This window comes from Sus scrofa, chromosome 6 (assembly GCF_054392235.1).
Source record: "Sus scrofa isolate SSC_HxYL_T2T_F1_AM1 chromosome 6, Sscrofa_HxYL_maternal_Yorkshire_Landrace_v2.0, whole genome shotgun sequence".
NCBI lineage: Eukaryota > Metazoa > Chordata > Mammalia > Artiodactyla > Suidae > Sus > Sus scrofa.
Genome location: NC_139388.1, coordinates 143,228,639 through 143,248,370, shown reverse-complemented (window position 1 = coordinate 143,248,370; position 19,732 = coordinate 143,228,639). Strand labels below are relative to the sequence as shown.

The window sequence follows — 19,732 nt, the reverse complement described above, 5'->3', positions numbered from 1 at the left end:
CAATTTCAGGTGTACGACTTAGTGATACAATAATTTTATACACTACAAAATGGTAGTAGGGTCTTAATGAATTATTTTGAGTGAATGAATGCAGTAAGATCCTATTACAATATATTACCTCTTAAGATTCATCTTATGTTTCAAGCTACCTCTGGTCATTTTTGGATTAGTCAGTGAGCTGAATAAATCAAACAAAAATTAAGACCCTTTGTCCTCTTTGTCTTTTTATAAAGGGCATGATGCAATTGTCACACTCCTGAAGCATTATAAGAGACCTCAGGATGAACTGCCCTGTAATGAATATTCTCAACCTGGAGGAGGTACCCCCTTTCTTATTCAATTTTCCGTTGTTAGTGCAATATTGTGCCTAAAAGTAAACCTGTATTTCTGTTACCATCATTCTGGGGCTAGGGAGGAAGGCATGTCAGTTTATCTTTAAGAGAATTTATCTCTGGGTAAGGCTGAAAAAAAGAAGCCTCCACTAAGGCTACTTTCTAACTCAGCAATCTGCAGTTCCTCCAAGTTTCACATTCCCTGGACTTGATGTTTAGGAAGCTGGTACATGACTGGGAAGGCCTGGGTAAGATGAGAGCAGTCATTTTCCATTTCAGTAACCTATTAAGGCAGGACAGAGAATACTCAAATGCAGACACAAATTAAATCTACTGGAGTCTGCCTTGGATTTTTATTTTTAATCATTTTATGTACTCTAAATATTAAACACTTGCTATACAGTTTCAGTATCTAGAGAAAGACCTGGGCTTGAGCTATAGTCTCACTTGGTGTTCTTAGTAAATTTCTTTTGTCACCTGCTTCTTTTTATAATGTTTAACTTTTATGTAGAAAAAAAAATGTTCGCTACTTTTAGCTCTATAATATATTTTATTTCTAGATGGCTCCTATGTGTCTGTTCCATCCCCTCTGGGGAAGATTAAAAGCATGACAAAAGGTATTTTAATATGAGATAATTGTTATATTTTATTGCCTCACACATGATAACTCTCTATTTTGTTTTACATATTATGAATGATGACTATTTTGCAAGCATAAAAAATATTATTAACAGACCATTTTTCCCATGATTAACTTCATCTGCTATGTTACTTTGAAGGTATACCATTGAAAATTTCATTAGTATTAAAAGAATATCAAATTCTTATAGATATTTACATTTTTAGTGAAATATAAATTATAAATATTTTTGTCTTTAAGTAGAATTTGGAAAGGTTTGTCATAGGGAGAAAAATGAACAAAATTATTTTTCAAAAGATCCCATACAAGTAATACTTTAGGAACTTTTTGTTTTTGTTTTTTTTGTTTTGTTTTGTCTTTTTGTGTTTTTAGGGCTGCACCTGCGGCATATGTAGGTTCCCAGGCTAGGGGGTCTAAGCAGAGCTATAGCTGCCTGCCTACACCACAGCCACAGAAACACCAGATCCAAGCTGCATCTGTGACTTACACCAAAGCTCACGGCAACACCAGATCCTCAACCCACTGATTGAGGCCAGGGATCAAACCCACAACCTCATGGTTCCTAGTTGGATTCATTTCCACTGCACCACAACGGGAACTCCATTTTAGGAACTTTTTGAATTTATGTCACGCACAGAGATTAATACCACTGAATCAAGAAAATAAAAGATATTCAACTATAAATTTATGTTTAGCTAATTAGAATTTGATGTTTTTTAAAATTATTTTTCATTTTGGATGTTTCTTCTCAGTAATTCATATGCTTGTTTCCTAATTGGCATCTCTTTGAGGCTTAGTTTATGGATATTTGACTAAGCTTATTGTGATAGAGTACAGGGATTGACCATATAAGACTCTTTACCATGATGCTTTTAATGCAGGGGCATGGGGATCATTTCTGGTAAGGCTTTCATATCTCCAAGTAGTCAATTACAGTTGGAAAATTAAATGTTACCAGGGAATGATGTTTTTAGCTCAGTTTATATGTGCATATGTGTGTGAACATCCACGTGTGTGCTTTTTAACTTAAAAAAATAATTCCTCTTTTCAGAGAAGGCAGATGTTCTCCTCCTAAGAGCTGGATTGCCTTCACATTTCCATCTTCAGCTCTCAGAAATTGAGTTCCATGAGATTATTGGCTCAGGTAACCTAAGAAAATACTACTGTGTTTTCATTTAACGGGCCCAAAATAGTGTGTGTTTACTTGTTTCTCTTCAACAATTATAGGTTCTTTTGGGAAAGTATATAAAGGACGATGCAGAAATAAAATAGTGGCTATAAAACGGTAAGCAAGCAAATGAGAAAATTTAGCATGCGAGTAGAGTTGTGAACTTGGAGAAGCATGTGCCTGGTGTGCCCTGTTTTTGGTTCATCTGTTGACTGAAGATTTCCTGTTGCTGCCATTTCCAGTTATCGCGCCAACACCTACTGCTCCAAGTCAGATGTGGATATGTTTTGCCGAGAAGTGTCCATTCTCTGCCGGCTCAATCATCCCTGTGTCATTCAGTTTGTGGGGGCTTGCTTGAATGATCCCAGCCAGTTCGCCATCGTCACTCAGTATATATCAGGGGGTTCTCTATTCTCCCTCCTTCATGAACAAAAGAGGTATGGTCTCTGACTGACATTTTAGCATGCCACTGGAATTACAGTTGTAACACCTCACAGGCTTTCTGCTTAGTTGAGCCTTTGCCTTCTGGAATCTCTGAGTGCTAGAAAATGTGGCATTTTAAATATGGCTAATAATTTATAGCCAGTAACTGGTTTTAATGAGTAGAAATAGTTCTGTGCTTTCTTAACAGGAATCCAGTTTGAGATAAATTCAAGGAATTTCAATTCATAACTGAAGTTTTTAATAATTGGACTAAATCCAACATCCCAGTAAAATAGATATATGTAAGTTCAGAATAAAATAATTATGGGGGGTCCACAGTATTTATTTTAAAAAGTTTTAAGAAAGAATGGTCTTATACAAATCAATTTGAATTCATTTCCTAGATCTATGCATATGATCATTAGAATGTGGTTTTTACTCGGTAACTAAAGTGGATTTCATTTTTATGTTATTGCAAAGAAGTTAAAAATAATATTACGGATATTATAAATCAAGTCAAATATTTAAATAAGAGTGGTTGGTATCTGAATTGATCTATAATTAAGCATTATCTGATATACAAAAGCTATTTTTCCAGATTTGTTGAAATTTTAGCTTAACTTTCAATAAAGGAGAAAAAAGGCTGAAATGATACAGAATAACATATCACACACACTACTGATTTCTTTTAGAAAGATATGGTATCAGCTTTGAGCATTTTATCCTCATTAAATCTGCTTTTAAATCCTAGGATTCTTGATTTGCAGTCTAAATTAATTATTGCAGTAGATGTTGCCAAAGGTATGGAGTACCTCCACAACTTGACGCAGCCAATTATACACCGTGACTTAAACAGGTATTTTCCCCCCAAGTAATAAACTTTGAATTGTGTAACTGACTAGGCACCTAAGATAGAGTACATCAAAGATACATTTTAGATTTATTGCAGATCAGAGTCTTCTACTCTGTGGGTAAGGGGACAGGCTACCATAGGCTAGGCGATAGAAAGTTTTGTCATTGTCTTTTACAGAAATAGAAAGCTGTATAACTGCCTCTCAGGGATCTTTTAAGTCTACAGAAAATGTCCAGAAAGATAGTGATGTCTGTAAGATTCATCAGCTATCTAGTTTTCAGGCCAGTAAAGTCAGATCAAGAATTGAGATCAATGACCATTATAGAATGTCATGTCTCATGCAATGTCAGGTATTATAGGAGGATCTGATATAAGATTATTTGAAATGCTACTTTTGTGTTATTTTGATATTTACCTTATAATAATAAACTCAGCCAAAACACAGCAGCTCATTTACCTGGTTATCCTGTGCAGATGTTTTCATGTGGAATGGAGACTTGAAACAAACAGAATTAGAGTATTTTGGTGGTGGAACCTCAAGGGTTTTCAATTTAAAAATATATATATATACAGTGAATGCTTTCTGCAAGCAAAGTCTTACAGGAAGACTAGTACACAAAATAAAGCAGCTTTAGTTTAAGGCAGAGGGTATGACAGAGAACTCTGTTCATTTACCATTTCCCACTGCCAAAGAGAAAGATCCTTGGGCCATATCTCTGGAATCCCAAAGGTACCGAGGAGAAAAGCTGGAAAACCACCAGTCTGATAAACCACTAGTTTATGAAACAAGCCAGATTATTCAAAATAAGTAACTTTCATTTCATGATTGTCAGTAAGGTTCAAATAAATACCATGTATGTTCCTTTATATAAGGTCCTCAGTTCTGCAACTACTGAATATTAATTAACTACTCCATTCAGTCATTTGTTGAATAACTACTTGGGTATCTATTATGTTTAAAGGCTTTAAACTTGGCACAGTGGAATTTGCAAGGTGAAACTGCCATAGATTCCATCCTTATGGAGCTTTGATGCTCTAGTCAAGGAAAAATACCTAAATACATTTTAGGTATAAAATAACAAATTCTTTTAAAGATATAATGATGTTTTCTATAAAACTTCAAAAAGAAGAATATTAATTATTTCAGAGAATTTTAGAAAAAAAACTTCATGGAAGAGGTAACATTCAAGCTTGGCCCTAAAGGATGGATAGAATTTGGAAGAGATTCTAGGCTTTGGGAAGTTGTGAAGAAAATAGAAATTAGAAAATTAAAGGCGTATTTGGGGAGTTCCCATCATGGCACAGCAGAAACAAATCCAACTAGGAACCATGAGGTTGCAGGGTTCAATCCCTGGCCTCGCTCAGTGGGTTAAGGATCCGGTGTTGCCATGAGCTGTGATGTAGATCACAGCATTGCTGTGGCTCTGGTGTAGGCTGGCAGCTACAGCTCGGATTAGACCCCTAGCCTGGGAAGCTCCGTATGCCATATGTGTGGCCCTAAAAAGACAATCAATCAATCAATAAAGGCATGTTTAGGAGCACAGAATAGTTTCACTTTAATGGATGAAATTCATAGATATATGTAGTGTATGAGGTAGACTATCAAGAAAGAAAAATAAATTGGAACAAGAGCACAGAATTTAGTGAGAGCTAAAGTAGGGTAGTTTAGACTTTGTTCTGTAAACAAGAAGGAAGCACTGAGGGTTTCCTTTTATGGGAAGATTAATCCAGCATCCTTGTAAAAGATCAGCTTGAAGGGAAAGTCAAGAAACTGGTGAAATAGTTGTGGTGATCTAGATAAATAGTGAAAAGCAGAATTTCACTAGTGGAAGTGGAAATTAAAGGAAGAGACATATATGAAATATAGGAGAGATAAAATAAATTAAATATGAGAATGGTTGAATCTTAGATATTGTACGTGAACACATAGAGTTCCTCAGTCTACTTACAATTGGTTACTAGTTTTCAAAGAAAGGTCATTTCTTCCCTGTTTTTAGTTATTTCCTTTACCTCTCTTTTTAAAATATTTACATTAATAAACACATTTTTCTTTGTGTTTCAGTAACACTATTTAGGAAACAGATTTAGGTGCTAAATTAGCATAACTCAGGCTGGTGATTTGCAAGTTTTAGGAATATTATTTTGTCATCCCAACCATCTTTGAATGTTGTTAAAATAAATGAGTCATTGCTAAAAGTTTTCTCTAGCTGCAGCTCTGTTTGTGGGGCAACTAAATGTGTGCTCTGTGGCACTATGAGTGAATGTAAGTTGTTACCACCAGGTTGTAAAGCAGGAACAAAAATATAAAAGTTATGAATTAAAAGTGAAAATAGAACATATATTTTAAAACAGATATGTTTATATTTACCATTTTTTTCTGTTTCTAACCTAAATATTTAAATCGTACCAAAAAGCCTTCAAATTTTATGAAACAGTGAGTCATGGGTGTACTCAATATAGTAGAGTATAAAACTCTTGCATTTATTATTTGTGGACTATTTTCTATCAGTCTTCTTAATCTGGCAACAAAACCTTCAGTTTTTCAGGTTAACACAAACGTAGCATGCATACTGCCCAAAAGAGTTGTACCTCCTTCTCCTCAGAGGGCTTACTACAGTCTGTTTAGGTGCATAAAACATATGCCCAGGAAGCAATTTAATTGCCATTTAGGGTGGAAAATGATTAAGGACCAAAATGATTAATCAGCAGTTTTCAAAGAACTTCAAAGATCGAAGTAGAGTGGAAAGCTTCCTGGAGGATGTAGAGGTAAAAATAGACTTTGAAGGATAGGTATCATATCTTTCCTCAGTCTTTTCATAGCATACTAATCCTTGCATTTGCACAGTGCTTACAAAGTCCACTGAAAGAGCTAGAGGAAATGATGTACATAAGAGAGTGAGGAACTCAGACGTTACACTTGTGTTGAAATGACCTGGTTTCCATGTTTCTCTCTCCAGCTAGTCTGGGCATGTCAGGGCTTCAGGAGCTGCGATCTTGTTCTGTTCAACATAGATTTCCAGAAATGAACATAGCATCTTACACAAAGGTGTTTAGTCAGTGCATTTTTATCTGAACCAAATTCTTGAGGCTTTTTATAAATGTCATTTCAGAAAGTAATGGCCTAGTTGGTACAGGTATGGCTACTGGTAGAGAGGGTCTGACAAATTTGTCCATTACCTTTTGTTGTTCTAAAGGAAAGAGGCCATTTGAGCTTACAATCATCCCACAGAGAGGGGACCCTTCTATCTTTGGTTTTTCATGTAAAAGGAAAAAAGTATGCCTTTTCCCTTAGTAAGTTTCTTGCCATATGAATCTGAAAGTTAATTTCAATCTTCAGTATATACTAAGAAGAGGTTCAAGGAATGATTGAGGAAGTGGTTCTTTCCAGTGATGATGACGAGAATTTATTTAGTGTTTACAATGTGAAAGAAGTTCTTCTAAGCCCTTGTCATGTATGCTTTCAGTTAATTTCACAGCATTTCAACAATACAGTTATTATTATCTCCAATTTACTTCAAGGAAATGACTAAAGGTATTAAGTCCACAGCCACATCTTTACAGAGTTCTTAAAACTATGTTGTGCTGGCCCAACAACAACAACAAAACCAAATCAGTGGAGAGCATTAGAAGAAGGCTGGTGGTATTGGAGGAATATCAACCATATTTATCAGCCTTGCTCTATGTATTTCAGTCCTTGGGCTCAATTCCTGTGATCCAAATTATTTCTTGTATCATCTCCTTGAGCTTCTGTGTTTCTTCTTTATTTCTTCTTCTACACCCATGTCCCACTACAATGGAGCAGAGGTTGCATATGAGGTACATAGATGTTTTCTTTGGCCCATAGTATTTAAATATTTTTTAAATGTACAGCTTTAGGCAGGAATGTACTTTTCAATTTGTCATAGACCCCACCACCTATCAAATTACCAATTTATACCTGGTGCAATTTATATATTCATTTTGTGGCATTGGAACTTGCAAAACTTGGTTTATAGCTGAACACTTTAATATTGTTTACTTGGTATTAGCAGCTGTTTTCTTGGGAAAGTACGTTTCCAAGTACATTTGATATTGAAACCAAACATCACTGCAAACATATATGGATCAAAAAAGGATATATCCCTACATATAGTATAACAGCACTGTAATCAATAAGATATTTCCAACAGAGTGGCCATGGCACTCCACAGAGAGATGTATATGAAAGCATCTTGTAAACTGTGAAGCATGTACAGATGCCATTCATTACTGCCATTAATCCTTCACTCGTTCCTTTATATGTCAAGGATGGAATAACACTACAGTATTCCCATACATACAGATATTTATTTTTATATAACACAACTAATTAATTGAGGGTCTAGGTCTAGATCTGAGAAGGACAGTTTTTGAGTGACTATAAAGGAAAATACTTAGTGGTAAGTTTAAAACGGTCAAGTAGCTAATAACAAATGAAAACACTGTTAGGGGCTAAACTCATTTTAATTTTAAAGATGAATTCATCTAAATTAATGAAAATTTCAGAAAGTATCAAAAAATGATTAAAAATTTTAATAATGATTTTTAAGTTGATGTATGCATTTGCCTTCCAATTGAATAAAAAACATACAAGTCCTGCATTTTTTAAAAGAAAAACAGCAATCAAGTACAAATTAACAAATTACTAATTGTTTTTCTAATTACCTAACTATTGGGTACAATTATATTCCTCTGTTCACATAGATTATAGAGTTTCCTCTCGGCTATTCCTTTCACTTATGACTTTTCTAAGTGGTTATACAGAAAATTTTCTTTTTCTTTTTAAGGCCACACCTGTGGCATATGGAAATTCCCGGATTAGGGGTCAAATTAGAGCTGCAGCTGCCATTCTGCAGTTCAGCCACAGCAACACAGGATCAGAGCCACATCTGCAACCTACATGTTGGAGCTTGCAGCAACACTGGATCCTTAACCCACTGAGTAAGGCCAGAGATTGAACCTGCATTCTCACAGACACTATATTAAGTCTTTAGCCTGCTAAGCCACAACGGGAACACCAAGAATTTAATATTCACTGGCAAATACCATCTTGCAGAGAATTCCAAATACTTGAATGCAGCCCAGTTAATTGAGCATTGCAACATCTACAGTAAGTCTTGAAAGAGAGAGCCTTTGACACTCATGAAATTCTTCACAGATCTACCTTTGTAAATATCTAGCATAAAACCAGTTACCAGTGGCATTTTAATTTTGTCAAAAAAAAATTATTTATTTCTCCTTTAAGTGAATTGGAGTTCCCATATTGGCTCAGCGGAAATGAACCTGACTAGCATCCATGACGATGCAGGTTCAATCCCTGACCTTGCTCAGTGGGTTAAGGATCCAGCATTGCTGTGAGCTGTGGTTTAGGTCGCAGACATGGCTTGGATCCCTGGTGGCTGTGGTGTAGGCTGGCAGCTGTAGCTCCAATTCAACCCCTAGCCTGGGAACCTCCACATGCCATGGGTGCGGCCTTAAAAAGACAAAAAATAAAATAAAATAAATTAACTAATATAAAATAATTGAATGGTTAATATAAGCCAGAGTCTTTGCTTTGCCTGGAGGAGGGACAGCCAAGAGTGATAGACCATAGATGGCCCTTTTCCAGCAGAGCTTAGAACCTAAGTATTATTTCTCAGAATTTCCCAGTCTTAAGAATCTTCTGGGGGGCCCTCACTTTTAAAAAAACTTCAGAAACCCCTCCCTTGAAGGCGCAGATTGAGAATGTCCTAAACTGGACCTGAGAATCTATATTCTTAAACAAGATTACCAGCTAGTTCTTATAATCCAGGAAGGAGAAGAAACACTGTTATAGTTAGAGTGATTCTCAAATTTGGTTGCACACTAGCATCTGTAGAAAAGGAGTTCCCATCGCGGCTCAGTGGTTAACGAATCCGACTAGGAACCATGAGGTTGCGGTTCGATCCCTGGCCTTGCTCAGTGGGTTAAGGATCCGTCGTTGCTGTGAGCTGTGGTGTAGGTTGCAGACGCAGCTTGGATCCTGCATTGCTGTGGCTCCGACATAGGCCAGTGGCTATAGCTCCGATTTGACCCCTAGCCTGGGAACCTCCATATGCTGCGGGAGTGGCCCAAGAAATGGCAAAAAGACAAAAAAAAAAAAAAAAAAAAATCTGTAGGAAAGCTTTAAGAAAATCCTGATGTTACTGAAATCACAATCTCGGGGTGGGGCCCAGGTATCATATTTTAGGAAGCCCTACAAGCGATTCCAGTATGCAGGTAGCATTGAGAGCTACCTTCTAGTCTAATACCAATTACTCTTAACCATTTGCTGTACAGTCTTATCCTTCTCTGCTGCCAGGATGGAGTAAGGGAGTCATATCACAACGTAATTCTGAATGTTTCAAGAATCATTGCCCTAAATACAGTATAATCATTCATGCATTCATTTATTCATTCAGTAACTAATACCAAAGACAGATCCATAGGCCATGATACTTATGGTACAGAATAGTTTCCAAGATCCAGCAGTTTCCATGGGAGATGTGCTGTCTATGCTAAGCCATTCTGAGACATCCAGTTTATAATTCATAGTTTATAGTAGAAAGTTGCCAGGAGTGTAGAATCTTCATAAGAAGGCAAAACAGAAGTAAAAGTTTCAATATTGGACAGTTGCAGTGCACACCCAGGTCATACAGGTATTCAAGGCTATAAAACTCTGGGAGAATACAGAACTATATATAATAAGTCAATACACATACACATATATATAAATACAGAAAGACATATAAATGTGTGTATATTATAGGTCAATGCACATACAAACATACACAATCTCATGCTTTGTGATGCTTCCATTCTTTCTCATCTTCATTTCTAAGCAACTTAAGCCCAAATAAAAATGATTTGAGGGATATTTTTTTCTCAGTTTTCCCAAAGGTGAGACATATATGTTACGGATGCATAGAGGAGAAGGTAATTAATTACATGCAAGGAATGTCCTTGAGCTTAGGGCTTAGGGCCTCAGGGTTTAAGGGGTGCCTTTAGTTCTAAAATGTCTATATCCAAAATTATAATATGACTTAAGAGTTTCAAAATTTTAAAAAATTTTAGTAATCGGTTGCAGTCTATGTCAATTTCATTACTACTCTGAGTAATGGGGGAAAAACACTAAGCTATACAGTTTTCCAAGTTGAACTTTGGATTTGTTTGGGTAGATTATCTGCTGCAATAGTAGACCTCAAAGTATAAGATGATTCAAGAACAATAGAAGTTCATATCTTGATTGTGTGAATGAACAGGTTGTTGGGGTAACCCCATTTTCAACCTGTGGCATCCAGAGTCTCCTTGGAAATCATCTTCATTCAAGTGAGCATAATGGTACAAGAATATGTGAGATGGGCCAGGCTTTAGAGTGACATACATCACTTTTAGTTACATCTCATTGGTGAGAGCTCAAACAGCTATGCATGACTGCAAAGGGTACTTGGGAAATGTAGTCCAGCTGTGTGCCCAGATGAGGGAATGGATTTTGATAGGTAATTGGCCTTCTGGGCTCCGTTCACCTTATTTACACTAGTGATAACAAGTACTAGGGTTTGGGTAGAAGGCTTTTCTGATTTGCATAAATAAGTGGCACAAACATAACATTAATTGTCTACTAAGTAGTTCTAGTTTATAAACGCATTTTCACAATGTATAAACTAATACTGCTACTTAGAGGTAAGGAGATACAGTGAAAGCTATTCAAGAAAGCCTATTATATATAAATTAACTTTGAAATAATTCTTCTCATTCACTTTTTTGTTACATTAAAAATAAAAGAATGGCTTTAGGAATATGGAGACATGTGTCCCTGGACCAAAACATGGTTCATGAGTAAAAAACATGAACTATAATGAAATGTAATAGTATGAAATAGGCCATGTAAATTCAAAAACATCTCATAGTTCCATTTTCTTTATATCTTTAAGAGTGAAAATTAAAACACAGAAAGACTGATCACTATTCAGAGAACCTTATTACACCATATCCATCTGAAAGTGTTCCCCCAGCATTTAATTCTACAAATTGATCCTATTTGGAGCTTCACTCAGGTGTTGAGTCACATTTTCCAGTCTCATTCTGACATGCTTAAAGTCACTCTCTCTGTCCTCAGGTCCCTGAACCTCCAGATGAAGCAGAGTTTCCTTTGAATCTCCACTTCCTACCTATTATTTAAATAGAAATAACCAACTCATCCTCCTCTTCTCTGATATTAGACTGACCCCTGCCTCCTCACCTGATCCTCATGGTTCCCAGAGGGCCAGCTGTGTCCCAGACTCTCTCAGCAGATTTCATTTTGGCTCCCACCCCTCTCTCCTCCTCTACTACTATAATGTCCCTAAGTCCTGAGTTGTCCTTTCTTTGCACTCCAATGGAAATAGCTAAAATTTTCTCCCAGGCCCAGTTAAAATGTTCCTCTCTCAGCTGCCTCCATTAGAATGTCTCATTTAATTTTGGCTGCATCCACTAATTCTAAAAATAGTGCTCTTACTTAACACCCCATTAAGTAAATTCCCTTAGACATATACTCCCTTTAAATTAAAACAGGTATATTTAAATCAGAGGAAAAGTTGTTCATTCTGCCCACACTGTCATATCGCTCACACAAACTTAGTCAAATCTGCCACCTCTCGATGTAACTTCCATCAGAATCTTTGCCGCAGCCCACTCAGTCAGACAGATCCCTGAATCTCACATTTTAGAGATGGATTCTAAGTCACATATCCATTTGAAACAGTACACAAGATTATGTGTGTGTACAAAATCAGTGTATCTGTGTGTAAAGTGAGCATAGAATTTTGCCAAAAACAGCAATTCTGTGACAGCAAAATTCACTTTTGATTTGACATAAAATTACTACTACTCCACCCTGGAAGCTGGCCTTAGGCTTTCTCATTCCAGTGCTTTTTGTGGGGGAGTGGTTGACTCTGCTGCTCTTTCTTCAATAGCAACACAGCCATCTGGGAATTCCCAAAGCCAGGGACAGCAGTGCCTTCCCTGGGGCAGCGTTACCTTCTCTCACCCCAGGATGGAACTTGAGGGGAAGTAATGGCCCTTTTTAGCCACTAATACCTTTCCAGTGATTCCCTGTGACTGGCCGTGAACTTGCTAGCCTGCAATTTTCTAGTGTTACTGGTTCCTCACACTGCCATTTTCCATCCTTGGGGATATGGCCTGTATGACATCAACTTTTGAAAATGTCAACAAAGGCTTTTCTCTGTTCATCCCCGTTTCTTCTCTGATCTCATTCTTGGGATGCCCCGTGAGTACCCCTCTTGGAACCTTGTCGATTTCCTAAGCAGCTAACCTTTCAATAATGATATTAATGCCGCCTTGTGGTTATCTGTGCATTTCTCAGTTTATCATTTTCAATCTTTGCTTACTGAAGTTCATTTATGTTGTTGTGTTCCTAAGATCCTGGAGTTTAATAGAGTGGAACCTTACAAGGAGCTCAGAGCCAGAATTTCTGGCTAATAAATGGGGAACAGTCTTAATAGGTGGATATTTATTTTTTCCATTGATTGAATTTCTAATAGCTCTATCTTGAATTTGGCCTAGAAAAAGAGAGGCAGAAATTTGTAAAATTTCTTGCTTTGTTTAATATTTTCTGTTTCAAAATTCTCCTTGTCAGCCTTGTGAGGAAGCAACTTTTTCAGTAACGTTAGTCTTCTTTTGAGCTTGCAGCATGTAATTCTAGGAATCTGTTTGGGTGAGGGTTATTACCCTCTGGGAAGGCCACAGGATAAACCAATTGTGATTGCAGACTGTGGAACCAGACCATGCACAAATGCCAGCTCTGTTCCATCTTACCTATGTCCTTGGGAAATTTGTTTAAAGAACAGTTTTCTAATTTGCAAGATGGTGATAATAGTACCTACTTTATTGGTTTTACATGAGGAAATATATTAGCTATTATGTTATTATTTTTCTTTATTTTTCTAAAGGAATATTTTCAATATTCTTGGATGTCCAAGTTTCTATACTGAATTAAATGTTTCTAAGGGCCCATCTCTCCTTTTGACTGGAGTGCCACAGACTTTGTTTATAATATCTCAGATGACTAATTTCTTCTGGTCATAAAAATCTAAAAGAGCTAACTGGATTGCTCATCTATAGATCTCTTTATATATGTGTCAACTAAAAAATATGTACAACCTAAAAGTTGACAGTTATACTTTATTCAGTGGACAAAACTCAGAACTTAAGCAAGCGCAGCATCTCAAGTAATTCTGAGAAAACTGCTCCAAAGGAGGTGAGGGGAAGTCTAGGATATATAGGAGTTTTGAACAGGTAGTAGGAACAAAAAATTACTGTTAATAAAAGAAAACCAGGTATCTCAAGTTAAGGACTTTAGCACTTTCCTATATATGAGAAGATGCAAGGGTCTGGGCTTAGTGAAATCCTTCCTTTGATATTCACTTCAGCTAACTGTATCCTGTGTCCTGTGTTTTCATATCCTGAGGGCTCACCACCAGGAGCAGCTTCACTCTGATGACTGCTAGAGGACAGGTATTCTTGGTTTCCTTCCTGAGTTTCCTCAGGGCTCACCCACTCAAGTTGTAGGAGGCTGCAATTGCTGATGACTATGGCATCCTTTGTTTACTGATATGGCAGACAATATTTTATTTCTCATATATATAAAGAAGTGCCAGAGAATTCTAATGCTATAGTCCTGCTTTCATTGAGAACTTTCTATCCCCTCATTGTTCAAACTTGCAGCAGGTATTCAGTCTGACACCCCCATTGTGTCGATGCAGATCTTGGATAAAAACATAGCTGAGAGTTGACAGGGTTATTTGATCATCCAAGATCCTTCTCAGTGGTTGTTTTCTTGAGGGCTCATTCACTGACACTTGATACAATTTAAACATCTGAGGGCTCATTCACCAAACTTGATACAATTTAAACAAACTTGATATAATTTAAACATCTGAAAATGATCAAATTCTTGATCATTCAAGAACCATTTGTTGGGGACACAATGGCAGAGAAGGGCAATTATCAGAGGCACATCCCAGAGTTGATGCCAGGTAAAAAAGTCAAGCAGGAGAAGACTCAGTTTGCAAAGGATGCATGGAACATCTATGCCATTCTGCATCTTTCCTTCCCTGTGCTCAGTTAGCTCACCCAGCCACTCAAATCAGCTTTTGTCCTTCTCATTATGAAAAGCAGAAGAGGATGTTTTCAAAGTTAAGTTTGCCCCCTGCTCTTCCTTCAATAGTCAAAGAAAAGAAAGAATTCAGCCCTCACACCCTCTTGATTCCCAAGAGACAATCATTTTTCTGATTTCTATTTCTGTTACCATTGTGTCACTATTGTTGTCACTTGACCTCTTTCCGCCTCTGGTTTCTCATTTGCAAATGGAAATAATGCTGGCTGTGTCCGCTTGTTCAGAGATATCCTTGCAGTTAATTGGAGGTCAGGACAAAGGTAAATGGAGCACTTTAAGAGACTCTATGAGAGAAATCAGTGTATCATTTATATTAATCACATGGAACTGAGTTTCCAGATAGTCTCAGGATAAGATTTATTTTGTATCCAACTGCTGGATGTATGCTATCTGTAGAGTAGTCTGGATTACCTTCCTCCCACTGAGGAAAGGTGCTGTGGTTACTAAATGGTGTGGAGGACAACACACTCCTTTTCTGAAAAGCTTAATGTTACCTTGACCAGTACAGAAAAAAGAGCATGCAAGCCTCACAGAATGATTAGAACTCTTTAATCCTGGAGGGAGAGTCTTTGTATCAATTACATTTTAAGCCTTGTATGTGAAAAACTGTATTCTAGTCACTAAACCCTCTTTTAATGGCTTTAACAACCTGCAGAAAGTTAGTGAAAAGCATGCCTGGTGCCATAGATGAAACAGCATTAGAGCATTGATGATGTCTGGCTTCTTTTCTTTGGGGAGGGAAATCCCTTTCTCAATTCTTAAAATAGCAGTTGGCTTTCATTAAATCTATTCAGAGTTAAGGGTCTGAGGATCTTGAGTGACCCCTTTCTTTGGGAATGGAGCACATTTTAATAGGCTTTTTCCTGTCTGTGGTTCCTGAAAGATTTAGCCGCTGGCTGGCCTCCTGAATTGCTGGGATTTATAAAGGAAAGCATTGATTACATGCTTCATCTAATTCTTTCTCTTTCTTTAATTTCTTTTTTCCCATTTCTTGCAAAGAATGAGAAAGATATTCTGCGTTTCCTTCTGTTGAGGTATGGTTGACGTTAAGAGCAGGCATTTTAGCATGAACTTTTATTAACCTCTTCTGGGTTTGATGAAGTTTCTTCTTTTTTGCTTCCAAAATATGAGGCTAAAGAGCTGTTGTTTACCCAGCCAGTTCACCAGCACTGTAAGCCATAGAGAGACAACAAGGTCTTTTGTTTGTTTTGCTTATTAAGTTGAATTATTCCCATATTCTCCATCTGAAAAGGTAAATTTAGTGTAAGGCTTAACACAAGCTCTTCATTCTGATGAAAACACCCTCTCCTGCCATACCTCCTCTCTTCTTCCCCTTACTCCACTATAGCACTTCTCCTGGCTCATTCCTATTCCTTCTAGGAAGGGCTCCTCTATGTCCCCACAGCACACCATGGCACACCATGCTCTTGCATATTTCAGAAGAGCGCTCTTAAAATTGCTCATGTATTTGAATATATTCCTTGCCACACACTCAGGACAAAAGCTGTGGATTTCACACCATTTTATCCCCAAATGCTTAGCCCAGTAACTGGGTCCCACTAATAAAAATTCAACTAATATTTGTCAAATGCATGCATGAATGAATACCATTTCAAGGAGTGTAAGACTGTCATATATTAATGTTTCTTTGTGCCAAGCATTGAGCTCAGTATTTCCAGGCATTAGCTTATGACATACTCATAACTCTGTATGATAGCTTTTTTAAAAAGATAAAGTACAGAAAAGCTTAAAGATACTAAGCAAATTATCAAGGTGATACAGATAGTAAGTGACAGACCAAGGTTATTTCTCATACTATATAGTCATATAGTCCAAAACATAGGAATATATAGTCATTTCATCCCACAAACCAGGAGCAGCTCTGACTGAACAGCAAAGCAATATTTGAAAGATTGCCTTACCAAGGGAGGTGTAGTATATAAAATACAAAGCAGAAGTGAGAAGGTGGTTTTTATTTAATATTGAACAATTCAGTAGCATTTAATAATATGAAAGTCATTCTTTTGCTCAATTAAGACTGTTATTCCACAGGTCACCTACCTGGCCATTTTGTGCTGCAGATAATTCTTTGCATGCGAGTCACTAAAGCCTGTCCAAAAGAACACTGAAGGCAGTAGGAAAATATAATCAGTTATTTGACTGCTCTGATTTCCTAATTTACAAAGGTGAAACAGTAGCCAAATAAACTAGTTTTGCATTGCAGATATAGCCCTAGACTATCTGATGATTCTTAAAAAATACACTCCCCTGAAATTCTAGTGATTTCTAGTCACTACTGACCATGTAGATTTGAACCAATACCTGCTTTTTCTGAATTGATTGATTTTCCTTCTCACAGGCAACATTTTATTTTCTAACCTGCAGCATTTCTATGCCTGACTGGAATATTTTTGCATTTGATTAATGTTTTCATTTGACTTTCAATGAGGTCTCAAAACAGTTTGGCTTGTCACAGTCAAATTATTTAAATATCCTCTGAAAAGAGTATGTGGGAACTAAAATCATATTCCTGTGAACCTGAAAAACCAGTGGCGACATTTCCTGAACTTGTTGTATTTTTATGTCTAAATTAATCATTTCACAATTTTGTTTTATGTTGATGCTCAGCTTCTTAAATATACTAATTATTGAATGCCTTAATGGAAAAGTTAATTTTTAACTGACCCAGAAGTTATTTTTGGCACAAATTTGTGTTCCTTTTTTTTAATATTCCTTGTGATTTCAATAGCACAAGTATAGTATGCCTTCTATTAGGTTTTTTTCTCCCCCCCCTTTTTTAACACAAATAAAAATCCTTTTTACTTCTCAGTTAGTCTTTAGTCCTAATTACTCAGAATTATCCCAATTATGGATTCAAATATAATCAAACATTCTCTGTCTACATACAACTTATGCCATGTGAAAGAAGATATCTGTAATAGAGTGCATACAGTAAGATTTTATTTTCATACAATTTTAGAACGTATAAACTAATCTCCAGTGTCACAAAGCAGATTGGTGATTACCTCGGGCTGGATTGAGAGAGAGATGAAGTGCAAAGGGACTGAGGAATTCTGTTGCCATGAGAGAACTGTTTTGTATCTTGATTGAGACAGTGGCTTCACAGGAGCACAGGTCTCTTAAAACGTGCTGAATTGTCATCTTTAAATAGATGAGTTCTTCCTTTGAATGTGAATACAACTAGATTGTCTAATGTAAGTGATAAATGTGAAAAGTGAAATCCTTAAAAAGAGATAAGCAAAGTCATATGAATTGGTACCTTTCTAATCATGAACAAAAGGGTTTTATTTGCTCTGTTTAAAACTTTAAAAAGGAGAAACAAGCACTTGCCAAATAATCTCACTGAGGATATCAAAACCAATTCTAGCTAAAGGAGAAGAATCAACTTAACTGAATTGGAAGAAAAAAGGTTTACTCAGATGCCATCACTGAATACAAATCTGTATCACACTAATGTCAAGTTAGCTGTCTGCAAATGTTAGCATTCAAAGGACCAAAGACATTGACAGGAAGGGAGAGGAGAGTCTTTGAGACTATGCACTTACCCTCTATTTACTCTTGCTGGTTCTGGTCTGATGCAAATGATATTCAGTACCAGAATTTACTTTTCATCCAGATGTGAAAGTGCATACACTGAATGGCAAAGAAAAAGCCCAGAGTATGTATATAGCATCAGAAAACCGGTGGGATGAAGCCATTAGATCTCAAAAATTGCAAACTGGCAGATATAACATCTGGAAAGAAAAAAAAAAAAAAAACACCCTAATATCATTCAGTTGATTAAAAGCAATGTGCTGTTAGATATGCAGCATGAAACTGCATCATGGGGATGAAGCCTGAATGGCTTTTTCAGTTTCCAAAATGTCATTTATGAGAGAAGACATCTATGGGATCTAATGAAAATTGATGCTATGATTCAGGGAAGATACAATGGAAGAATTAATTTACAATCAAAATCATGAAGTGAGATCACATAAACGTAACTTATGTCTGAGAAATGTAAAATCAGACTTCTTCAAAATTAAAATTGTAAAGCACTTTTATATAAATGACAACAAATGAAAAAATATATGTCAGATAACTAGTCTGTATAAAATGTTCTCATTTGCACTCTGATCTAAGGTTAGTGTAGCCCAAATTCAGAAAATTATACTGGACAGTTCAGCATTAGTTGGGGCAAGGAAATGAGCAATGTGAAGGTTCAAGCTTCAGAAATAAACACATTGAAGGTCTTTGTGATAAACTGAATCTTCTCTTTATGACTATAAAGACTCAGAAATGTGTACAGTTCATATGGTTCTCATTTGAGCAGTAATTCATTTATTTTTGCTAAACTTAACTGGATACTAAGATTCTCTATTCACTGTGAGGGCCAAGCAGGTTTAACCATTTTAAAGAGCCATTTGTTTACTTGTAAATGTTAAAATTTTTATAGATGAGATACACAGTATGTTTCAACTATATGTATTATTCCAATTTAGCAAATACATTTAACAAATAGTTTTTGCTACAAAAACAAACCAGCACTGAAGGAAGCCGGAATTGTCTAAGTTCAAAGCCTTACTTCTTTGGATCAAATGTCTCAATAATTAGAGATTACAAATACCTTATTTTATTTATTTGTCATTTTTAGTTTATATTTTTTGGTATATCTTAAGGAGAAGTATGTATTCTTGATTTGGAGGGTTTTTTTTATATCTTAAGGAGAAGTACTGGGGAGAATAAAACCTACTGTGGTGAGAACTAAGAGAATATCTTCTGGGTGAAACAAACAGACAAATAGGCAAGTTAATTAAGACATGTGTTTTGAGCATTTGTGCAATGAAGTGATATTAAAGTCATAGATTGGTCAAGTGTTTATACAACCAGTAAACTTATACTTTATGCACAAGAGGATTCTGCTCTGGAGGCCAACATTGTTACAAAATGAGGATCTTTGGCATTTCTCAAACTGAAGCTCTTCTCTCAAAAGTTAGGCTTGGTTTGTCCACCCTAGTTTACAGAATCATTTCTTATATAAAAGAAGCTTACTTTAGGTTTGGGCTAACAATGCAAACACTAAGAATTAAGGTGGCAGCTTTAAGAACAATATCAAAAAGACCTC

The 19,732-nt window shown here is 36.4% G+C and overlaps 1 protein-coding gene across 8 annotated transcripts in view; it reads left to right on the top strand.

Moving 5' to 3' along the window:
- TNNI3K (TNNI3 interacting kinase) overlaps positions 1–19,732 on the top strand; it is a 279,187-nt gene that overhangs the window by 114,277 nt on the left and 145,178 nt on the right. For 3 of the 8 annotated variants that reach the window (XM_021096470.2, XM_021096473.2, XM_021096476.2), the window contains exons 12-17: positions 234–320; positions 893–949; positions 2,024–2,116; positions 2,200–2,257; positions 2,383–2,577; positions 3,315–3,419. In XM_021096470.2, the coding sequence (XP_020952129.1) occupies positions 234–320; positions 893–949; positions 2,024–2,116; positions 2,200–2,257; positions 2,383–2,577; positions 3,315–3,419 (595 nt within the window). The remainder of the gene's footprint in view (positions 1–233; positions 321–892; positions 950–2,023; positions 2,117–2,199; positions 2,258–2,382; positions 2,578–3,314; positions 3,420–19,732) is intronic. The other 5 variants (XM_021096471.2, XM_084964690.1, XM_084964691.1 and 2 more) reach the window with 2 other exon arrangements.